This window comes from Agelaius tricolor, unplaced genomic scaffold (assembly GCF_023055355.1).
Source record: "Agelaius tricolor isolate 1412-34295 unplaced genomic scaffold, bAgeTri1.0.p SCAF_1, whole genome shotgun sequence".
In the NCBI taxonomy this organism is placed as follows: domain Eukaryota; kingdom Metazoa; phylum Chordata; class Aves; order Passeriformes; family Icteridae; genus Agelaius; species Agelaius tricolor.
In genome coordinates, this window is record NW_027269261.1 from 25984992 (window position 1) to 26001998 (window position 17007).

The 17007-nt window shown below is 37.7% G+C and overlaps 1 protein-coding gene across 3 annotated transcripts in view; it reads right to left on the reverse strand.

Annotated features, from left to right (window-relative positions):
* Positions 1 to 17007, reverse strand: part of THADA (THADA armadillo repeat containing) — a 153162-nt gene that overhangs the window by 122429 nt on the left and 13726 nt on the right. For all 3 annotated transcript variants that reach the window (XM_071427312.1, XM_071427333.1, XM_071427323.1), the window contains exons 16-23: positions 16788 to 16936; positions 15727 to 15937; positions 14213 to 14348; positions 13707 to 13843; positions 13145 to 13303; positions 11474 to 11631; positions 7377 to 7486; positions 64 to 196 (exon numbers count right to left, since the gene is read on the reverse strand). In XM_071427312.1, coding sequence (XP_071283413.1) covers positions 64 to 196; positions 7377 to 7486; positions 11474 to 11631; positions 13145 to 13303; positions 13707 to 13843; positions 14213 to 14348; positions 15727 to 15937; positions 16788 to 16936 — 1193 coding nt within the window. The remainder of the gene's footprint in view (positions 1 to 63; positions 197 to 7376; positions 7487 to 11473; positions 11632 to 13144; positions 13304 to 13706; positions 13844 to 14212; positions 14349 to 15726; positions 15938 to 16787; positions 16937 to 17007) is intronic.

The window sequence follows — 17007 nt, forward strand, 5'->3', positions numbered from 1 at the left end:
TTTTTTTTTAATGTCCTTTCTGGAGAATATATTTAAATCAGAGGCAGTGACACAAGTTGGTACCTGTATGTAGAATGGAATTCCTGCACTCCGTCGGGTTGCACACAGTGTGGAAGAAGGATCACAAGATTTGATTTCTTCCAACACACAGCTTAGCCAGTGCTCTGGCATCTTGTGCAGACTCTCACTGTTACATCTACATCAAACAGATACAGAAGAAACATGAAACAAGTGAATAAAACAAGGACAAAGTCAAAGAAAGCATTGAGCAACCTGAATAAGTATTTCTTACTGTATGTTAACATCTCCAAGCACATATACAGATTTTTATTATGAAATCAGTTTAAATTTAAACAAAAGTGGACATTTTTTCCAGTGTTGGTACAAATAATATTAACCCTATTTATTAAGTGCCACTAGCAAAATATATTTAACTGTACAGAAAACAAGATTCTGTGCTTTGCTGCAACAAGTCTCTTCTGCCAAAAATTATTACCATGTTCTGGAGAAAAAAGGCAAGGACATATGCACATCAGCCACTGTGTAGGAAGTGACACTTCACAAATTCATATCTCTGCTGCCACACAGTAGCTGATGTGTGCCCCTTTATGCTATCTATTATTGGTGTTTATAAACATACAAACTGAAGCCCCTCAAAGTAAGTACACATTATGTAAATGACCCTGCAAGCCTCAGAGCAATGGAAGGAATTAAAAACAAGACATAGTGCTGTTTTCAATACTAAGTCAGTCAAACTTTTCATAAAGCACCTCAATTGCTCTCCTATCATCAAATACTCCTCCTCTGCAGTTATAAAACTCAGCATTGCCTGAAAGCAAACAACTTCCAAGGACAAGGAAAAACTCAAATCTACTTCAATTACTGGTGCTGTTAAGTTCAATAAAATGTACCACATTCAGTGTGCAACACCAGCCCATTAATCTTATGTCAATGTTCCAAAAGGCTCATTCATTGTTACAAAAATTTCTATTAACAGGATATTGTTATTAAAACCTGTCACACTGGTTTGATAGGTGATTAAAAGTAGAAGAAATAATTCACCACTGTGGGCAATACAGCTGCAACTATCTCAACCATGCACGACTTGCCTTACCTAAAAATATAAACTATAATTAAATGCATGATGAGGTAGTGAGACCTATGGTAAGACTACAATCAAGTTTTCTACCTGGGTGACTGAAATAAAGAATTTAAAAGCAGAGGTAAAAGGCAGCAGGTACTGGTGTGAAAACCAACATCTAATGGAAGGTCTACATATACTCCCTTCTTCATCCTCCTCTTATTAAAGGAAGAATTTACATTGTCTAAAAAACCTGATCATGAACAACAAATGAGGCTTTAATCTGAAGTGAAACGCTCCTTTCCTTCTTCTACAAAAAAACCCAGAAAATTAGTAATGCAGAAACCTGAGGTCACAGAAGTGCCAGATAGGTCAGCAGAAGACACAGGACACTTCTTACTCTCCAGTAATTCCTGCAGGATTTCCACCACATTTCCTACACTGCTGCCAGGCATTCTCCCCATTTTTCAAGGGCAGCACCTCTTCAAAAGGGCAGTCAGATTGCAAAGCACCAGTCCAGAGCTCAAGAGGAACCAGGCTTCACAAGCAATTCCTCACCTCATACCATGGCATTAAAGAAAGGCACTCCCTGCCCCAAGCCCATGGCAGAGGCAATAAGATTAACCTGGAAACTCACAGTGAGTTCTCTTTTCCTTAACTACTCTCTTTCTTTTGCTGAAAAGTGTTTGCCTTTGCTTACTTTCAGGATGCATTCCTTTGCTCAGTTTTGGGTACACAATGAGGATACAACTCTAGTACTGAGACCACACAAAATTTCTTACAAATCTCCTCCGTGAGTCTCAGCAATTAAGACACTACTTTGCAGTTCTCTTCATCCACATCAACACATTCTGCAAAAATCCGCTCCTTCTGATCATGGAGACACCTGGTCTTACCTCCCTAGCTAAGCAGAATTTAAATGTCTCCATTCAATCACTCAAAGAACAGTGCTCATCTCTCTTCAGTATGTTATCTTAGTATTAACATGAACACCCCATGAGAAATACCTACATCTGCTGGAGTGCAGAGAAGCACAAAGTAAAGCATTAAGGAAATATTTAGAATTTGCTGTGTAGCACACTGAATATTTTATTCTTAAGTAAACTGGGGGATACTTCTCCTCTCAGTATTAGTAGAAAGAGGAGAAGCATACTCAAGTCAAATAAACTTCAGACTCCCTTAAAGCCATACTGCTTTGATCTTGCCACAAGTAATTCTACCTTGTTCAGTCACCCACCAATGCACTTTTATTTATTAGAAGGTGAAAGAGTTACTGCTGTAGAGCTAGAAACATTAGAGACTATTGACTTTGCAATGGAGATGACTACTCCCTTCCATTTGGCAGCTCTGTCTCCTTGTGGACTGGCAAGGAGAATATTGTCGTAAGAAGCAGCTGGCCCTAAATTTTAAGAATAATGAAGCTTTACTATATAAAAATTAAGGCCTCAAGATGAAATGTCCTTTTCCAGAATGAAATAGTAATTATTTCTACCAGATCAAACAAATATTGTTCATAATGAAAACGCAACACAGTAAGTTGATACACAAATTACTTAAGATGCAGAATATTAAGTGTAATCCACAATTTTCTCTCTGTTCATCTGTGAGTTTAAAAAATTTCATAAACGCCCCAAACCCCTTCTGTGTTCAGTATCACTGAGTACAAAAGCCTGAAAAATCCTAAGTTAAAGCTGAACTCCTCTCCCTAAGTCATATATCTGTATTTTCTCCTATCTGAAATAAATGGTGTGTTACCAATGGGTCCATCTTGAATTTGGCCTTCCTCGATGCAAGTGCCTTGTGGCATAAACATCACATGAGCAGAAGCATTATTCTACATGTGTATACCTAGAATTCAGTGATTCCAATCACTGTAAGCAGTTCCTATCTAGGGAGAAAGTGGGCTCTTTCACCATTTTTTTCTCTCTCAACAGGCCTGCAGTATTACTCTTTTTCACATAAGTAATCTAATTCCCATTTTTTATAGACACTATACTGCCCCTGGTACTTCTGAGACCAGAATCTAACCTCCAAAACACATTACTATTCAAGGTATAAGTCTGCTTTTAAGAACAACTCCTCTGAAACTACAAAGTCCTTCCACTTGCATCCTCCTTTTCATAGCATCTACTCCACAAGAAACAAAATTTTCCAGATTATATAGGTGCACTGAGAAGGGTTTGAGGTTTCTCTATGGGCGAAGCAGAGCAGAGAGAACCTTGGGTGGCTTCAAAATTTCAGACAGTATCATTACCCCATATCTCTCTCACACCAAGCAGGAAAAGAAACAGGAGGGGAAACATGAACAGTGTTAAAAATTAATACATCTTCAACCTGAGCAGTGCCTTAACATTGTATCTCATGCTTCCTTATGTCATGTATTTCCTAACACTACAAGCATCTCAATATATAGGAGCAGTGTTTGTCCCCGACTTTCCTTCTCTCCCTTCAACACTCTTTCCTTCACATCTGTGATTATACTTTTAGCAAAAGTTATTTACAATATTGGTAAGTTTCACTAGCAAGTCCATTAGCGATATTTCCATTTTAAAAGTCTTCCTGGCAGATCACAGCAAGCTGGGAAAGCAAAGAGTAGCAGTCACTTCAGAGCAAAAAAAATGAGATAGAAGCAGAGCTGGCTGCTAAGGATTAGCTTTCCCCAAAAGAAATATTACAGAAGACCAGCCACTGAATAGGTACAGATAAGTAATTTTCACTGATACTGACAGATAAAACATTTTTAAAATAAAAGCATGATTTTCATCATGCAGTAAATTACAGCTTCCCACAAAGCTGTTATGAACCTAACTTACTGCATCCCCTAAAATAGTGCTCACCACTATTTAGGTTCCAATCAAACATTTGAAAGTGTCCAAAATAAATTATTCCTAAGTAAAAATATTGCACTGTATGACATTACTCTTCCCAAATCTCACACTTGCATTCTGCAACTTTAGTGAAGCAAAGCACTACCACCATAACTATGCAATACCATTTCAGATTTCCAGAAATCTACCTGATCTCTCAGCAAAGAGATCACTGAATAAAAGAAATGCAAAGCAGGCAAAATGTCATTTGGGAGAGAGAAATGGCTTCAGTAATTACACGAGATTCAAGTTTTCAAGTTTAAACAGATTTCCGACTTTCCTGAACCACCATGTTATCAGACCAAATGAAGATTTTTTAATTTCTCCAGGTCTTTGACAGGAAATACTCTTTAAAAATATATTGCTTATTTCATGGATATGAATGTTGCTTGTTATGTAACTGTATGGTTTTCTGAAGGCGCAGCTGCAGGCAACATTAAGCAGGCATGAAAAAGGGAGCAGTACATTCCCAGAAGGAGTATCAGCAGGGAAACAGAAGAATGGGAACTTGCATATTAGAGCAGACTCAGCAATTTACATCCCAATTTCAAGACAGATCAATTTCATCAGGTTTCTAGGAAATCTCTGCAGAGGAAATATTTTTCTTTCACCACTAACTCAAACAGGTCTGAATACCATCATTCTGTCAAGAAAAAAAGTCTGCTCTTGGTTCTTATAAGGACTGGAGTTTAAGGGTTGTACAGCTAAAAGAACGGTCAGATAAAGACACTGCAGCAAAAAGTCTTTTAAAAAGTGCTTGGCTAGAAATGAGTGAAGGACTATGTTCAATTGGAGTCATTCATACATGCCTGGCACAGTCTTAGTGACAGATTTTTCACTGTGTTTTACAGAAAGAACGAATTCAAGCGTCAGGGATGCTCCTGCACATCTAGAATCCAATCCTGTTCAACAAGGTATCATGCAAAGCTGTACATTATTATAAGCTGCCCCAGACAAAAGCCTTCTCCTCTGGCATTTGTGGACACAGCAGTAAATTCATACAGATTGTGACACACATGCTCCAGGACTGCCCATGAGCCTCTCAGCTATGGAGAGAGGCAGGCCAGCTGAGATTCACTTGCAGAATGGAGCCCCCAGCTGCAGCAGGGGACATGGAAAGACTCCATGACAATCAACAGACCTGCAAGGCAGCTGCATTCACCGAGACTTAATTCCTGCCTTTTGGAGGAGAGTCTCAAAATATTCCTCATGTCCCAGGAGTACCAAATCAAAGAGTCATTTCCTGTTCTGGTATCAGTCTCCTTTCTCCTTTGTTTTAACTACAAATATAAGCCTTGAGACCTGTAGTTCCAGGAAAATATTGTCTTTCGTTGAAATGAATGTACATCCACAGAGCTGCTCTCCAGTTCTTATAAATCTTTTTTCCCAAAGGAACACTTGCTCTGCTTGAAGTATCTTAACTTTAAAAATGCTAGGCAGTATGGATAACCAAAAAAATTGTAACAGATATCTGCTAATTCAAAAGAGGAAACTTCCTTAATTTTGGAGGGCTTTTGTTTTGGATGATACATACATATCACTTAATGTTTGAATAATTTTCAGGCAGCAGAGTTCTCTTGGGCTTGGCTCTTCATTTTCCAGCCTAACACAAGGCTGCTGTGAAGTGGGTTGTGCTCCATTAAATACAATGGCAGAAAGCAGGAGAGGCAACAAACACATCAACAACTTTTCCAAAATCTAGGCATATTTGCTCTATTCTATTTGCCTCAGCTTTTAAAAGAAATTTTAAAACTGAAAATCAAAGAAAAATAGTGAGTCTGCTATAAACTGACTGCATGTTTTATATGTTTTCCATTATTCCCTGCTTTTTACTTTGCCTTTGCTACAAGGGAGTCCTGCATATTGACTGGGATCAGACCAGTGGGGCTGTACCTGCCTGGATTACCTCCTTTATCCTCCCAAATTGACTCATGGTAGTAAAAGGTCTGTTTGTTTGTTGTTTTTTTTTTTAATAAACTGTATTACTGTGATGGCCAGACTCTCTCTTCACATTGATAGGAGAAAACTTACATCACCTAAGAACTTTCTTAACCAAGCTTTCATGGTATAGAAGAACACCCCAGTGTTTAAATAAGGAAACAAAATTTTCCAGATGATATAGGTGCACTGAGAAGGGTTTGAGACTAGACTTCTCTATTGGCAAAGCAGAAACAAAATAATTGTATATAAAACATATGGACAGGCAAGAAGTATTATGTTTCTTTTCATGAGTAAACAACCAAGAGTAAAGCAAGGTTGTGTGAGCACTCAAACTCCTCAAGCCAATCTGAAATCCCTCAGATTGCTAATACCTGAAAGAAAATAACGTACCTTGGAGAGAGGGATCACCAAGAGAGGCATGGCATGCACTTTACCATCCCTCTGGCACACAGAATGAACACCACCACATGTCAAATACCATTATTGTAGCAGTGCTGCTACACAGATGCAGCAGCCTCACCCAGCATCCTGTAGCAGAGACCTAGCCTCAGCTCTGCTGGGAAAATCATCTGAAGGGGGGCACATTGAACCTGATCAGCCAGCCAGTCTGTACTAGAAGCACCAAAACTGTTTCCAATATGAAATAAAGAAGAAACAGATCTGCACCTCAAACTGGCTGAGGTGGGGGAAAAGGGGAACATTGGTTACTTAACCTAGCATTGGTGTGAAAATAAGGTACTTCAAATTAAAAATCTGTCTCTCATATTAAAAAAAAAAAAAAACCACCCAAAAAAACCCCACCAATCTCTACCTAGACAGTAGAAATTTTAGTTTGTCTTATTAAAACATGGATGGGATATAAACACTGTATATCACAAAGAAATATAACCAGCACTTGAAATCAGTAGCTAAGCATGTAATGGAAATTCCAATGATCTTGCCCAGACCTCAGGACAATTCTGTCCATTTAGTTCTTCTAGGAAAGGATAAAGTTACAAGGGGAAAGAAAAAAGCCAGAGTGCATATCACACCCTGTGATGCACTGTCAGGTAGTCTTCCAAATGTCACAATAACCAACTCTGTGACAGGTAACAGAAGTTTCCAAGAAAATGTCCTGGCTAAAGCAAAAAGTCTGGCATACATTTTCATAAAGGAACAGAAAAAGGGAGTGAAATGGAAGAATTCTACACTCCTACTTTTCCCAAGAGCTTTTAAGAGCTGTTCAGGAAACTAAGATGCCAGAAATGAAGAAAAATGCAGCAAGCATTATATGTGTGTATCATTTTTCAATGCCTAAGCACTATCTCTAACTATAAGTATTGTAGTCTAAGTCACAGACATCATGTAACTGTAATAATCGTGCCTACACCAAACTTAAATAAAATCCACATGAAAGCAAGGATCTGCCTGCACAGCTCAACTTCAGGGTCAATGCCAAAATTGGTTAAAACTTGTATTAAAAACAGAGTAAGTTGTCCATCCTCTACCTGGAAAGCATTTCTGTGAGTTGCACGAAGCCAGCATATGCCAATTCAAATGCACCCCTGTGCCTTGATTGCAGCAGATGATGTTTAAAGTAATCACCAATATTTTTAACCTAAAAAAAGAAAAAAAATTACTAAGCCATCTGAAATTACATACACGTAATTTATTTATATATGCAAAATATTTTGCAGTTCAAAGCAACAATCCTCCCCCTGGTTGGAAGGGTCACTGGTACAAGCAAAAAGCAGCTAGAAGTCCTATAATAAACACCCACTTACTGTAATGATAACAAATATTATTTATTTAGGGGTAGTTCTGTGTTCTTTCAAAAAGTCCAAAATATAAAGGACATGAAATTGGTTATTTGTCTGTGATGGACATAACTCAGATTTTAAGAGAAGAAAGGGACAACTCTAATTTTCAGGGGAAACAAATGCAGATTCCTTCTTGTTTGCCTAAACTCTTGCTAAAAACACCAAAGAAAATGTCAACTAAAGCACAACAGCAGAAAAAAAAATCTTAAACTATTTAAGATATGAAATTCAAATTCCAAAAATTGTACCAAAGGGAAACAAATCTACATTAGATTAGGTAATACATATATAAATAGCAATTTCTAACATTCCAGAATTCTGCATAATTGCTGTTGACTATTAGAAACAATTTTAAAATGAAGATCATGTTGGAATGTGAGCTATTTTTAAAAGCATTAAAATTGTAAATGAGATACCTAAATTTTCACTTGTAGTTTATTTTCTAGAGCTCTATTAAAACACAAAGTTTTTAAATCTGTTTGGAAGTTTACAGATCCACATAATCTCATTCCAGAAGGTTAGGCTGTCTTTTAATAGGGTTTTTTTTTTTAATTCTCATCAACTTTTAAGGTCTAAATCCAACTTCCCACTTAATTTGTTTACAATGCATAGCACATACTTAATGCCCTTATGCAAAATTTACTTCAGAAGTCTTTCCTAGAAGTTCTCCAGTAAAAGTTTCTTTAAACCTTTATATAAAACTATGCATAAAATCACATCAAGTTACTTATAAAATTTTGCTTGTTCTGTTACTTATACAATTGCTCTAATACTTTAATAGCCTGACAAGTAATTTAGTTGTCAGGGAAGTTAATGTCATATCTACCTTTATGGTTTTTCAACCTCCTGTTAAGTAATTTGTAGCACCCAAGCAATGAGATTGCAATAATTAAAAAACAATAAATCTGAGACCATCTACATATTATTTCCTGCAGCTAAAACTTACCTAATGTGAAACACACAATAACTGGAGATATGGAGATATCTAAAAAAGTTATTTCTGAGTAGATTTTAAGGTAGCTTATGTAGCCACAGGGTTTCATTTCAGCTTTCTAGTCCAAAAAAGAGCAGTAAGTGCCCTTTATTCATAAGGAACTGACCCACAGACAGGGCAATTCTCCAGGTGTGTAAACAAAACCAAATCAAGAAATCCATACATATGTAAACCAATTTACCAGCCTGTCCCAGCACCACACTTAGAATTCATATGAATTTTTTTTTTTTGGTCACATAACTTCCAACTTTACTATTTGTACTTCTGAGTTTCTTGCAACAGCCACGCTGACTAGAAGTTTGCATCAAACTGAACTCACAGGCTAGAAGCAGCACTACCATAACTCAGTTCTTGGTCAGAAAATTTAGACTATAACAGGTGAACCTTCCTAATTCAACAATGTACAGGGCCACACTTGCTGCTGAGGGCAAGAATCTGGGTATTCAAGATATAAATTCTCTCCAAGATGTTCCAAAAGTTTAATAGAGGCCAAGGGACAACTCAAGTCTTTACTTCTGCTGCCTGTTTCTTTTCACTGTGGCACACAGCTCTGGCAAGCTTATCTCCTAAAATTGTCTTAATTTTAATTGTCTTAATCTCATCTTCCTAGGTGAGATAAACAAGACTTTGAGGAAGAATTACATGTTCCTCCAGACTTGGAGCATTCATGATTTGCATGTCATATGACAAAAAAACCCACAGAATCTTTATTAGATGTTGTTCTGGTGGTTACATGATACTGTTTATATTGATTTCATTAACAGGCACAGTTCTGAGCCTGCCATCTCTGGACTTTTAGGATCAGATGGAAAATGAAAAGTATGCATTTGGATAGAGAGATTCCTCCAGCCATACCCTGCACCTCCTATGTCTATTATTTCATAAGGCAAGGCCACCATGTAAAATAGCTGATGAGCAAACTCAACACTCCCTGTGATCTTTGGGGTGAATAAGTTATGACAGCATTGAACCCCTAAGGCACAATTCCATACAGTTACTGACCTAGATGTGGAGCATGGTACAAGAGGAAGGTTTGCAACAGCCTGGCACATGCTGGCCAAGAGGTGCTACCAGATTTTTCTCAACAATTACTTAGCCTGGCTCAAGGCAAGCTGACCAAGGTTTCCCTCAAAGTTTCCCTCCTCTGTATTCTTAAATCTCTTCCAATAGTTCCGAAATGAAGAAAAAGAATGAGCAACTTGAAAGAAAGTTCTACATGAATAAGACTACAAAATCCAATTTGCTTATTTATCAACACTGATAAGTGTTTAATAAGTCTGAAGCCCTACCAGTTATGGCATTGACATTTTTTGTCATTTCTGATTAAAACCTTCTTTTTTTGTACAAAACATGGTAATGAAAATTACAAGAAGTACAAAGAAAATGCCTACAGTCTTCTTTGGGTATTTCCTTGCAAGCCTGAGGAAAATCAGGATTTCAAACTGACTTCTCATCCATTAGCATTCTTTTTCTGTTTTACAGGAATTATCTGAAGCATCAACAAGCTGAAGAGGTATCACTAGGAAAAGAAGGTATTTTTATAGAATCACAGAAAATCCTGAGCTGGAAGGGACCCACAAGGATCATGGACATCCAACTCCTTCCTTAAGAATGTATTATTTCTGAAAGAGCACCTATCAATGGCTGCTTTCCAAAAACAGAGATGCTGCAGTCAGAACTGACTCATTTTAAAACACCAATTCCTCTGTGACTTGGTGCAGATTAAGGAACATAATGGTGGAAATGCATATCTGTTCTCTCATCTGCCCTCCAGACCCCAGCAACAATACAAGCACAGCTGTTAACCAGATGAAAACATGAGCACTGGAGACAATACAAGAATAAAGACACCAACACTATTTCCATGGCACCACAACATTAGATAAGAAATAAAATCTGGAGTACATAAAACTATGTTTTATTTTAAAATGTAAAGTTCTAACACCTATGGAAAAACTAAGAAACTGTTTGCTGTTGGAAAGAAAAAGATGTTAAAAACTAGTTGGTCTTTCATATTTCAGTCTTCTATGCAAACTGGTTTTGTTGAAACATATGTAAATGAAAAGGTCATCAATTAAACAGAAATTTAATAAACACAAAATATTTCCCAAATAAATGCCTGTGGTAATCTAATTTCTTGCAAACACTGAACTCAACGTTCTGCAAGAGATCCAGATGGCATAATGTTTCTGATCTCTCATATTAAAAAAAATCAGAGGAAAAAGATACAATCACATTGCATACAAATTATTCATAACAATGGATAGGAGGAAGACAAGACTAGCACTAGTCAGCATGTTTGACTTTCAGAACTCTTGAGTCTGATGCTAATTAAGGAAGAGCTTTAAGCAGAATCCCAGTATGTAGAGTTCAAAATGAGACAAGAGAGACTTTGAATAGGAAGTCAGTTTAGAAGATTTTTAGCAATTCGATTAGTGACTAACATATCCTGAGAGAGAGACAACAGAGAGGGTGGCAGGCAGGCACTGGTATCCCTAAACACATCACACATCTCATAAATAACCCAAGACAATTAGGATGAATGAGTTTTTTAGTAATGTATAATAACTTCTTCATTTGTCTGTTTTTACAGATACCACTAGATCAAAACAGGACTGACAACCAAGTACAGCAAAGAAAACCCTTACACCATGGCAATTAAAAAGAAATTTAAAATGCACTTTTCCCAAACAGTACACAGATTTAAGGGAAAAAAATTCTGAAAACTGTCTTTGCCTCACCACCACCCAAGAAGAAATTGCATGTTCTATTATAAAAATTATTTCCCTACCTGTTCTACAGTAATCAACCCCTCTGAAGGTTCAGATGTAGTCTGTGAAGGCAAAAGTTTACACAGTGTCCCTAAGAGCAGGGACACTTCCTTCATGCTTCTCCAGCAACACACAAGAACCATTTGAGCTGTAACATCACATGCTTGTCTGTCTTTGCCTTAAAAACAAAAAGACAACAAATGCAGTAGTGTAACTCAAGGCTCTCAGATGCAGGTGTGCAATTTAAACTCCACTTAGCCTATCTTACAAAACACAATTAACTATGAAAAAATTTCTAAAGTTGCCTGCCCAAAAGATAATTTCATCTTGTTGACGCTAATTGCCTGCTCAACAGTTGCTTTACTTTCTTGCACTCGGAAAAGGCAGTAGCATAAAGATTTTGCCGGAGAAGTGCTGTTTTAAAGAGTCACAAGTGCTATTTACTCGCACCCGAGGCACAGAAGCAGGTACACCTCCGCAGGCAGGCATTCATTCCGCATCCATTCCCCATCCATCGCTCCCGGGCGGGCTCCGGGCGCCTCCCGAAGGAAGAAGCGTTTGTGACGCGCTGCCGCCACCTGGTGGCCACGGCGGCACTTGCACACGTTTGCCCCTTCTCGTGAAAAAAAAAACGTGCGGCCCCAAACACTTCCAACATAGGAAAAAGCAACCGGGGAAAGGAAGTTCAAAAACTTGCATAAATATTAAATTTCAAAATGTACGGATATTCTATAAATTTATTCTGGCCCACACTAAAGATGCCAAAGTTTACAATTTCTTTATCGCTGTAAGGTTCAGTTTCATAGCTGCTATTCATTAAAACAGACAAATACTACCTAACATTTTATCACTAGAATCTTTCAAGCTGAAGTTTCTGCTTATGCAATTTCATGCAGCAAGTTGTATTGCATGAACATAGTCTCCACTAGCCCCATGTACACTGGAGAGGAAAATCACAGTAACACTTCTCAACAAGAAATACATTAGCATTGCTTGATAGAAAAGGTGTTCAGGATTACCTGGCCAGCACAGTTAAGGCAACAGAGTCTAAGCCAATATCAAAATAACTGATTTTCACTTGTGTCTTAAGAGGGATTAACCCCAATCTTCCAGAAGTGAATTAGTTTATTGTGGGGGTGTTCACAGGGGTCCTAGGACCAGGGAAGAGACGAGAATCTGGCTCCATATTTCAGAAGTCTGGTTTATTATTTATGATATATATATTATATTAAAAGTAAATGATATATTAAAACTATACTAAAAGAATAGAAGACAGGATTTCATTAGAAGGCTAGCAAGAAAAGGAACAAGACTGGGATGAATAACAAAAGCTTATGTCTGACAAAGAGTCAGAGCCAGATGGACTGTGATTGCCCATTAATTAGAAACAACCACATGAGACCAATCACAGATCCACCTGTTGCATTCCACAGCAGCAGATAATCATTGTTTACATTTTGTTCCTGAGGCCTCTCAGCTTCTCAGGAGAAAAAATCCTAAGGACAGGATTTTTCATAAAACATGTCTGTAACAGTTTTTACAGTCAAGTCCATGGATAACTAGCTTCTGAAGAACTAGAGGCAAGAACTAAAATGTTACACAAGCAAGTAGTTTCCAACTGATCATCCACATAAAATGACTCCTCTATTAAAAATACCTTGATTTAATTACTTATATAGCCTTGGATTTACCTCTCATTTCCATGCAAATATTTTTCGTTGAGCTCTGGTCAGCCAGCTTTTCAGATTCTTCTTTGCAGTGTTCTTTCAGAATTTTTGCTTGCATAAAATAATCATTTGTGTCCTGTGGTTGTATCTCGTGCAGAATCATCTGCAGGCGATCTGCACTTTCTGCACATTAAACAAGAGGGGTATTTAAGATAGTTTTGTCTTCTACCTCCATTTCTTTAGACTGATGTAATTCATTTTGGGTGTATAAGTACAGAAGAAAGCTATAAGCATTAAAAAAGAAAAACCACAAGGTTCTGTGGTGATTAGAATGATCAAGGAAAAAAAACTTAATTTACATCCCCTGGTTTGAAAGTGATGCAACTCTACAAATGTTTGTGGGTTTTTTAGTGAAGAAGTCAAGAAAACTTTATTAGAAATTAAAAGAGTGACCAAAACTTATGACATAAAATGAGAAGCTGAAAGGGAGGGGTGCTCAGTCTAGTTCTGAATGACTGCAAGACAGAGACCTTCAGGAGCATCAGATTAGAAAATAATTCTTTTGGGATTCTGTTTGGTTCTTTACCTGGATCGCTGTCCATTGGAATAAGACCCTCTGGTGATGAGCTCTGTACTACTGGTGATACCACAGCAGAGAGGTTGTATGACATCAGAATGAGCCTGGTCACTATTTCCTTCCATTCAGACACCAGGGTCAAGTTACTTAAGGAAAAAAAGTCAAAATCACAACCAAAACACGACATAGATTAAAAATAATTTTATATTTAAAAGAAAGAACCAAAATTACAAACAATTCTGCAACAATATTTAGGAAAACTATAAATAGGGTAGAGATTGAAAAGTCTTAAGGCTGAGTGTACCACATAAAAAGGAAGTATCAAACACTGCAGCAGCCAGCAAGAGTTCTAAAAGCCACAGGTACATGATTGCCTTATAAATAATACTGCACGATTTTCTATTCTCCTTAACAGCTGTTCTTCCACTGCACTTAAACATGGAGTTACAGCTTTCCATTTTAGTATGTTTTCCTTAAAATATGGAGTTACAACTTATTTAGTATGTTTTACTTACTTGAAGGGTAACTGCTGCAAAGCCCCAGTTATACAGTGCACTCTCCCATACATGGGGAAGGATGCTGCTGCTTGAAGCAGAGACTTCTTGGCTTGGAATATTTCTTCTTCAACATTCACCAACAAAAGCTTGATAACTAAAATATTTTAAAACACAGATTTACATTGAACATTTCTATACTGATTTTCTAAGAAACAAGTCTGGTTTAAGAAACAGGAATAAAACCTGTGTACACAACAATTCAGTGGAATATAAACAGCACTTTCCTTTATTATACTCTTCCCTCTTGTCATTGAAATATGTTACCATTGATTTTCAGTTACCTAAACTCCAGCAATATTTGTTATAGTCAACTGAATCTGTCTCTCTGAACCAAATGGCAGCTGTGAAAAGCACAGCCCACATCCTATGCTCAGGGACAATCCCACAGCTCACGATGAAGTCATAAGGAGTTACCTAGTCCATACTGCAAGTCAGGCTTCACACCCTTACAGCCACAATAATACAATGATGAGTACAGCAGAATATTAAAGATTGAAAGTTCACAATTATACATTTGAACTTTGTTTTCCACTAAGCAACCTGACCAATTTAAGGATACACGTGTCTATTTTAATTCTGTTTATAGCTTGTGACATCTCAGTGCCAGAATCAGAACAAATTGCAGATCCTAACGAGGAACCATGGACCACCACCAGCAGCAGATGCCCCAGAGCAATGAGACATGAGGTTACCCAGACATTTCCTTCACTTATGGCAACCACAGCCACATCTCAAAATTGTTATTTCACTGCATATCAAGAAAGGATTAACAGGCATCTGTAGAGAAGCCAAGAATGACACAAAAAAGTATAGAATAGTGAGTTTACTGCAAATTATGTAAAATGTGTTATTACAAATAACGAACTTACGTATTTTAGTTTCACTGAAGATTACTTTAAGTAGAGAAAGCTTGGTTAACAAATTTGGCAAACCTCTCAGATTTAGAGCCCTGTCATCTTTCATCCAGGAGCACTAAACCAAACAAAAATATTCTGTATGTCAACAAAGCCTCATTACTGTGGGTGTGTATTTGCAGGACTGCAAATCACACAGAAGTATGGGGCCAGGTCAACAAAGCTCCAAGGAGCAGCATTGCAAACATCCAGTATTGAAACAAACACAAACTACAGCTACCTTCCCCCTGGGGGAGCGAGCTCTCAGGGGAAGCAGAGGGCTCTTCCCTGTACTTCACACACTCAGCTTCACCAGCTCACTGCTTGGGCCTCCACAGCACTTTCAAATGTCACTGGTCAAAATCATGACAAAAGCCATCTTATAGAATATTCAACAGCCTCAACACAAACAGGACTAGACTGAGATCTTACTAAAGAACATGGCTTCTTAACAGCAAAATACAATATACTTAAAATCCTGTTAGAAATAAGCATCTCTTACTAAGCCTCTACCAAAAGCCTTATTGAAAAGCAGCAAACTTTCAACAAATATAAAAAAACCTTTCCCCAAAACCTCACCTGCCAAAGTGTTCTTCTCCACTGTACTCACTGATGTGTTCTCATCCAGCTGGGGGTTATGCTCAAGCCATTTTCCTAAACAAATGTGCTGCAGTCCTTTGTGATATACCAAAAAATTCAACAAATATGAAGCAGTGACACAATCATACGGCTTGGTGCTTGTGCTAAGATCAATCGCTGCTTGGAACAGAAGATCTAGATTTTCAGAACCCTAGAAAAAAAACCAAAGCAGTAATATTGCTCATTTAATTGAGCTTCCAGATTGACTTAATTAGGCTTCTTACAACCCTGGAATCTGAGAACCTGCTTTTAATTAAGTTTGCTGGTACATATTTCTTGAGACACACTTCTTTTGTGCACTGATGACCTTACACTCAAAACGTGCACATGCATGTATTTAGCAAGGATACAATTACATAGACATTGAGGATGGGGAAAGCCATTTATAAAGCAGTGTTCAATTACACTGCACCTCACAGGAAATTTCTCTTCTCAAGTTAATGTGTTTTATTTGCTAATGGACATTAAAGAGAAGCACAGTTTACTTGGTAGCAGTATTTGTTCATCTGTACTAATGAATTTTAAAATAAATTTTCATCAAGTTATTACAGACAAATCAGCATCAATTCAAAGGGTAAAAATTGTGAGGAATGAAAAACCCAATCAAATAACGAAACCTGAGATCAATTAGAAAGGAAAGGAAACAGGGAGCTGCATTTCCTAAAAGTACAAGAGTAACCAAGTCAAAATGCCTCAATCATTTACAAAGAGAAGCCACAGCTAAGCCAAAGGCTTGCATTAACTATTTTTCGGACAGTTCACAGTCATACCCAAAGAACTTCCCAAACTCCTCCATCCATTAGTGAAACAAGCCTCCTTAGGCAAGGGCAGAAGCTGTATAAAATTATACAGAAGGTGTTGGTGATGAACACTGCTGCAGGCAACTTGGACTGGCTTCTAAGGCTCAGGATTCCTGCTCTGTACCTAACACAGGCACCTGGTATACTACAGAACATCCATCTTCCACAAAATTGCTCCCTCTAAACTCTTCAAGTTCATACCTGTAAATTCAATGCAACATCACGTAGTTTCATCAGAAGTCTAAATGCCAGAATTTTTACTTCCTCAAAAGTACTGGCAAAACACTGGATCAGAGTTTGGACACGAGCAGAATCCATCTCCTGATCCAGTTGGAAAACTTGTGCCTGGCCTGTTCAAAGAAATTAATGCCTTAGATAGTTGTGCTGTAACTCTTTCCAGAATAAGCAGTCTCCTCACATT